The 7,394-nt window shown below is 43.2% G+C and overlaps 1 protein-coding gene across 1 annotated transcript in view; it reads right to left on the bottom strand.

Annotated features, from left to right (window-relative positions):
* Positions 1 to 594: 594 nt before the first annotated feature.
* Kcng3 (potassium voltage-gated channel modifier subfamily G member 3) overlaps positions 595 to 7,394 on the bottom strand; it is a 49,177-nt gene continuing 42,377 nt past the window's right edge. Inside the window, exon 2 of the mRNA XM_050146208.1 lies at positions 595 to 4,464. Coding sequence (XP_050002165.1) covers positions 3,819 to 4,464 — 646 coding nt within the window. The 3' untranslated portion in view covers positions 595 to 3,818. The remainder of the gene's footprint in view (positions 4,465 to 7,394) is intronic.

The raw sequence follows: 7,394 nt of genomic DNA, 5'->3' as shown, positions 1-7,394 counted from the left end.
GAGCCTGTAGATAATACTTCAGATTTGACTGGGTGGTTGGTCTGCTTTACTGCACAAAGAATACACACCTATGTCAGGCCAGAGGGGAATACTCTGCCCCTGTGTGTTAAGTTTGAAGCTGCACAGTATGGCACAACTAGGAGTTTTCAGTTCTTTATTTTCATTTTTACAACAAAAAGGATAAACAAGCTTCTAGAAAATACCCAACCAACTAAGAAAATTCTCTACCTATCAACATTCAACTTGGCTCATCTACACTCCACAGGGTCACAAGAGACTCAGGCAGGATGTGCGCTCAAAGATTTAAAAGGGCTGAGGAGATGGCTCAGCTGGTGAAGGTGACTACTGCCAAGCCAGACGGAACCCAGAAACCACACAGTGGGCACTGATAACAGACACCTGTAAGCTGTTCTCGGACCTAGACTCTGCTCTCTCTTTCTCTCTCTTTAACACACACACATGCAAACTACACACAGTAAAATAAATACATGTACTTTTAAAAAAAAAGATTACTTTGATATACTAACAGTTATTATGAATGAATAGATTTTAACATTTTTAAATAAAAATTTACAAATGTACAATCACATGTAACTACTAACTCCAAGGACAAATGGAAGTGTTTGAACAAGCAACTCAACAAAAGTAATAATAATTAAAAAAAAAAGAAGAAGAATCGGGCATGGTAGTGCCACCTTTAATCTGAGCACTCAGGCAGCAGGTGGATCTCTGAGTTTGAGGCCAGTCTGGTCTACAGAGTGTTCCAGGACAGCCAGAGCTATATGGAGAAACTATGTCTCAAAAAAGAAAGAAACAAACAAAAACAACAAAAGAGAATTTATTAAATTATATGCCCACTTTCACACATATTCCCTAGTTTTGTTCCCCCCCCCCTTGTTTCAGGGAATACAAATCAAATGTGTAAGAGCGATGAATCACATCTGTTCAAATGCAGTACATTCACAACAAAGACTTGGGTATCTCCCCTTCTCAGTGTTCTAGCTGAGGATCTCTCTGACTCCTCGGGGTGGGTGTGGGTCCTCACGCACGCATTAGTGCCACGAAGACCGAGCTGTGAAAGATTGCTAAAGGACATCTAAGAAGAAGACACCACCCCAGCAATTTTTGATAATTGTTTATTTATTTTTAGAATTTATGCACATATGTGTGCGTCTGTGTGAGTATATGCTCGTTACATGTGTGAAGAACCTCACAGAGACCAAAAGAGGGCGCCAGATCCCCTGGAACTGGAGTTTCAGACAATTGTGAGCAACCACATGGGTGCTAGGAACTGAACTTCAGGCTTCTGCAAGAGCAGTAAGTGCTCTTAAACACTGAACCATCTGTTCTGGGTTTGTTTTTAAAGCAGCTGGATGTTCTGGCATGCACCTGTAATTCTAGCACTTGGGAGGCAGAGGCAGGAGAATTGTCACAAGTTTGCGGTCAGCCTAAGGTATACAGCAAGAGACCCTATCTCCGAAAAAGCAAAATAAACAAATGAAAAAATAAGTAAAACAAAAATCCATGATACCCAGAGAAAACTGGAAGAAAATACCCGTCCCTAACATGCTACAACAACCTACAGGATAAACCAACTCTGTTGTATTTTCTCACTTATGAATGAACCAGTTTATCACGCCTTATCTTTTTGTTTATAAACAGTAGGTGAACTGCCGTTAGCAACATCCAAGTGCTTCCTATGAAAGTCCCTGTGAAAAGTCGAGCATCGTCACTTCCTACCTAAAAGCAACTTAGAGCACCTGTGTGGATTCCTACGTGTGGCTAACCATGTACACATCCAGCCATGACATCCCCTTGTCTCTTCATATCAGTTTCTGCCACACATGAGCCTGTCTGTAACACACACTGTGAGGATATGGCAATGTGTGTGTGCCCTCAAGGGTTTGAGCTCACAACAGTACTACTAAGCTGCTTGGAGAGGTGAAACATATCCACATGAAGTATCACAGCGCCCGTAAAATTAAAGTTAGCATATTCTTACTAATAATATAGATGAACTATCAACTGCATACAATTTGCATAAATCACAAAACTTAAAAATAAATAAAACTATGCCATATGTTCAGTTAAAATGCAACAGAAATACATAAATAACAATCTAGTGTGTGAAGTTAGCACACCAGTGAAGGTGGAGGGAAGAAACGGTGAGGTTTTTTTAAAGGCCAGTATCACATGAATTCAGAAAAGGGAATTAGGGAAAAGGAAACAGTCTTGCTATTATTACCTGATCATGGCAACGAGAAAGAAGTGTGGCCTATGACAGTTTCTGCCAAGCCTAGAGAGGTCTGCAGAAGAAACTGCCGAGCCTGCTCACAGGAGACAAAGGTTCCGGCCCTAGCTCCTTAATTAGCACATCCTCTCTTGCCTTGGTTTTTCTACCTGTAACAGTGAAAGCTAACTCATGGCTAATACTCCTTTAGTAGACACTTCTGGCAATTCTTAGGTTGAAAAGCACATCCAGGCCCCAACCCACTTCCTTCGCCCCTGATAATCACAGTACGCAAACTAAATTATTGGTGAATCAGTGACTTTGATGTTTCTGTGCGTTCACATGATTTCTTTATTAAGAGTTATTGAAAATCCAATAGTCTCATTCATAGTTATGAAAACTGAGCACTGAACGGCCATCGCTTTTGCTCCATCTAACACTAGCCGTCTAGATGGGGTAATGTGGTCTGTTGTCTGACATCCTCACAAGAAGAGGTTTGGGGTGACTGTGGTTCACGATGGGGAATCAGGCCAAATAATTGTATCTGCGCTGCCTAGAGCTGGCTTCGAGCTGACTTAGCAACACTCAACTAAGACAGTCGGCATTTCTCCTTTAATGACAACCTAGACGACACTTAAGTACGACTTTTGTGCCAAAAGGCTAAGTAAATATCTTTTCTTCCTTTAAACCCGCGGTGCTGAGGGAAAGTAAAGAACTGGAGAGGAGACCTATGGGCTCTAACACCAAGAATATCAAACCATTTCTATTATCATTTCATGTTAGGAATTCCTGGCTTTCTGAATGTTAGGACTCTTATGGCCTAAGTCACAGCAATGGATTCTAACATCACCCAACCAAACACTAAACAATATAAGCTCTCTCCGTTCTCACATACTCTTTGGAAGTTACTTCAGTAAAGTGGGCAGCCTAACGAGGAAGAGAAAACACACTTCAGGTTCCACGAAGTTATTAAGATAAGGGAAGTGACAGGCACAAAAATTAAGCTGGGCACAGAGAAGTGTGCAAAGTTTTTCCAAATAATATTTTTGCTTGTCTCTAGCTCCGTGCTACAGTTTAAATTTGGGCCAACTTTTTAAAGTATTTGTTAAACAGTTCGCACATGTGGCATATGTTTCCAGGATACTTCTGACATTGATATGAGAAATTATAAAACATTTAGAAATGAAAATGTTAGTCTCAAAAATAACACTGTAAGTTCCAAGCTTCTTCTGAATTCGTTAAGACGGAAAAGCATTTGGAGAATGGTGTCTTTCTACTTTCAAGTGTTCAAATAATGGGCTTAACAACATCCCACAACAATGGGCCTGCGAGAGCCAAGGCAAAGACAAGACCAAATAAAGCCAGGTCCTGAAGTTTACTCTTGGTGTCACCGGTGTGTGTGAGTGGTCCCCGTCCTGTTTACTCCATAAGTAGACTGCTTTATCCCTTCAACTGGAAAGAATATCGTTCGCCCCATCAACACGATGACAACGCCACTGCAGGGCTCACCCAGGGAGAAACACATGAATAAGAAGTCGTGTCAACTCTCAATCAAGTCAAGTGTGAGCAAGGACTGATTCACAACACATTAATTCAGGAACTCAGCCGAGAGGCTCCTACTATACCTAGCCGATCTAAACTTGAGCTCGTGATAACACTGCACAAAGCTATGGTAGATGAAAGTGATAGGTAATGCCAACAGAACAATCCCACTGACAACACAAACTCCTCCAAGAATTCTTCCAGGCACTGTGATAGGATACATATCTCCATAGCCAACTGTAGTCATGGAGATAATCACCCACCAGCAGGCAGCGGGGATGCTGGCGAAGTCCTTGTTGGATGTTTCCAGGTCCAACCCGTGTTCAAGAAGCTGAGAAAGTGCACTAAAGATTGCCATGGCAACACAGATGAAGACAAGTAACATAACCATCTCTCGGTAGCATCGCTTGAGAGTCAAACCCAGCGTCTGCAGACCAATGAAGTGCCGGGCGAGTTTAATCACCCAGAAGATCCGCATCATCCGGAGCACCCTCAAGGTGACTCCAGCCCTCTGGAGCTGCGAGTTCTCGCCTGTAAACATTGTCATTAGCACAGAGATGTAATAGGGCGTGATTGCCAGCAAGTCAATGATGTTCAGGGGTCTCTTGACAAACTCACACTTGTTTTTGGAGACGATGAACCTCACGATGCACTCCGCGGTGAACCAGCCTATGCAGATAGCTTCAATTATCCTGTCATGAGAACAAAGGAAGAATTGATCATTTTATTTTTAAGCATTTTAATAGCTCTTAGATTCTTCACATAGTACTACACTGACACATTAAATCAGTCACTTTTTCCAGAAAACATGAAGAACAGACAATGGTAACATCATCAGACTTACCAGGACGCAACATGACTATAAGTACTACAGTGATAACTGAATTTCAAAAAGTTCTTATGCGCTAGCCTACAGGGAACACCGTTTAAAAGGAGGAGGGTTTTGGGTTTTCACCCATCATTAGCACTTGAGAAAAATCTCTCTCGTATTTGGTGGTGTGAACTTAGCTTGAATTGGTCTAACCATGTGAGATTTCACATATTCTTTGAAGACAATGGTCCCCAACTATAGGTCCATCAGCGGAGAGTGGGACAGGAGTGTTTGTTCCTAGAAAGTGAAAAATGTCCTAAAATGTGACTCTTCTACCCCCAGTAGGTTGTGTGGGAGACCCCGAGGCTGGGGAGCTCCTGGGAAGTTCTGGGTTCACTTCCCTCAATCTGGAAAACAGGCTAAGGACTCCTGGGCTGGACCAAACCACTATTGAGAGCTCCCCCAAAGACCCCCCCAAAGACCACAACTATTTGGTTTGTTACTTTTATAATGATTTTTATGCAGCATATAAGTTTAAGATTTAAGGTGGTGCACGTCTTTAATCCCAGCACTTAAGAAGCAGAGGCAGGCAGATCTCTGTGAGTTCGAAGCTAGCCTGGTCTACAGAGTGAGTTTCAGGACAGCTAGGGCTACACACACACACACACACACACACACACACACACAACCTGTCTTGAAACACCAAAAAGATTTATTTATTTTTATTTTATGTGTATGGGTGTTTGCCTGCACCACATGTGTGCAGTACCCGCAAGAGTCCAGAAGAGGGCATCCGATCTCCTGAACTGGAGTTACAGTCACCATGTGGGTGAGAGGAATCCAACCTGAGTCCTCTGGAAGAGCAAGTGCCATTATTTCTCAAACTTCCTATACCACTGCCCATGCTGAAATAATATTTGCAGAGCCACTTAGAGGTAAGGGGGCAGGCTTCTTAGAAGAAGTTGCCACTCGAAGCCCCCCATATGTTCTCTAAGGCTGAAGATATTCGATTTTAGCATAGTGATTAGGAAACTCTGACCTGGAAGAACAGCTAATCCAGAAACAACTGTAGACTGACTTAAACATTTTAACTCCAAGTCCAAGGTACTGCTGGTATCCATCATTCACTCTTCACACGTAACCAAGGAAGCGGGTAGAAGGAGGCAGACAGCACAGTATAAAGAAATAGTCTCAGTTCATACCACAGGAGCCAAGCTGCCCTGGGTGGCACGTGAACACGAGTAAACACAATTAACCGGGCTTCCTTACTGCGTGGCTTTCTGGGGCCGTGAAGATGAACTTTATTCATTTTTACCTATTTTTTGAGTAAGTATTCATCTTCACATGGTTCAAAGCTACAAAGTGGTGGTACACGCCGCAGTCTCGGGACTTGTGGAGTGGAGGCAAAAGGATCAGGAAATTACTACTTGCCTCTGCCACATAGCAAGTAGGAGGTCATCTGGGCTTCATAGAACCATACCCACATTCCCCCCCCAAAAAAAAAATGCAAAAGAAGAATGCAGAAAGGAAAATCTCAGCAAGGTATGATGATGTGTGTCTGTAGACTCCAGGAAACCTCAGCCAGGCATGGTGATGCGTGGTAGACCCTGGAAAGTCTCAGCCAGGCATGGTGATGCGTGGTAGACCCTGGAAAGTCTCAGCCAGGCATGGTGATGTGTGCCTGTACACCGCGAAGTTTGGATGCTGATGAAGGAGAATCACTATAGTTCTTAAGTTAAGGACCAGTCACAGGGAGCCTCTGAAAGAGTCGGGCGGTCTCACTCTCATCCTATTCTCAAGCCTCCCAATTACCCTCCCTGGAGGCAAGAAATACAGTAGATTCTTATAAATCCTTACAGAGTTACTTTATGTATGATACAAACACATAATACCCATACTCTCAGCACCTCTTGGGGGTCATTTCTTTCAGGCCAGTGAATAAGTTTTCTCAATGGGGGAGTGGGAAGAGTATACGTATGGCTGGGTAGGTGCATGCATTCACGTGTTTATATATTACTCTCTGCCTTATGCCCTTGAGACACTGTCTGTCACTGAACCTCCAGCTAGGACAGAGGCCAGCAAGCCCCCTCGCTCCTGTTTCTGCCCACCCCAGCACTAGAATTACTAGTGCACAACTATGTCCAGCTTTTTACATGGCTGTTGGGGTTTGAACTCAGGTTTTTACAGCAAATGCTTTTACCCACTAAACCAGTGGTTCTCAACCTGTGAGTCGCGACTCCACAGGGGTCACATATCAGATATTTAGACTGAGAGAGCGCTAAGAAGAAAGGGGTGGGGGTCGCCAGCCTAGTGCAGAGGAAACAGGACATTGAGGAGGAAAGGTAAAAGCCACGAACCACGCAGCGGCATGTAGATAAATAAAAACGGGTTAATTTAAGTTATAAGAGCTAGTTAGAAACAAACCTAAGCTAAGGTCAAGTTTTCATAATTTGTCTCTGTCATTATTTGGGAGCTGGCTGGCGGGACAGAGAAAAAGATTCATTACAATGCCATACACTAAGAAAAGTGACACTCGAGGAGAATTATGAGTTCCGGGACAACACGGGAAACATGGTTGAGATCCTGCCTCCAAAAAAAAGGAAATGGTGGTGAGGGAGACAGAGGGGCGAGGTGGGGAGGGAGGACATACACACTAGGGATGAAGAAGCTGGGCATACTAATATCAGCAACTGAGGGCAGAAGGATCAGGAAGGGGGTTCAAGGTCAACCTATCTTAAAAGCAACACAAACTTAATTTTTTAAAAAGCTTCCTTATTTCTTAAACATGGTTCCACAGAATGCCTGTATGTT

This window comes from Alexandromys fortis, unplaced genomic scaffold (assembly GCF_014885135.2).
Source record: "Alexandromys fortis isolate MF-2015 unplaced genomic scaffold, M_Fortis_MF-2015_v1.1 scaffold_42, whole genome shotgun sequence".
In the NCBI taxonomy this organism is placed as follows: Eukaryota; Metazoa; Chordata; class Mammalia; order Rodentia; family Cricetidae; genus Alexandromys; species Alexandromys fortis.
The sequence above is the reverse complement of the archived record's forward strand: the minus strand, read 5'-3'. Positions and strand labels throughout refer to the sequence as shown.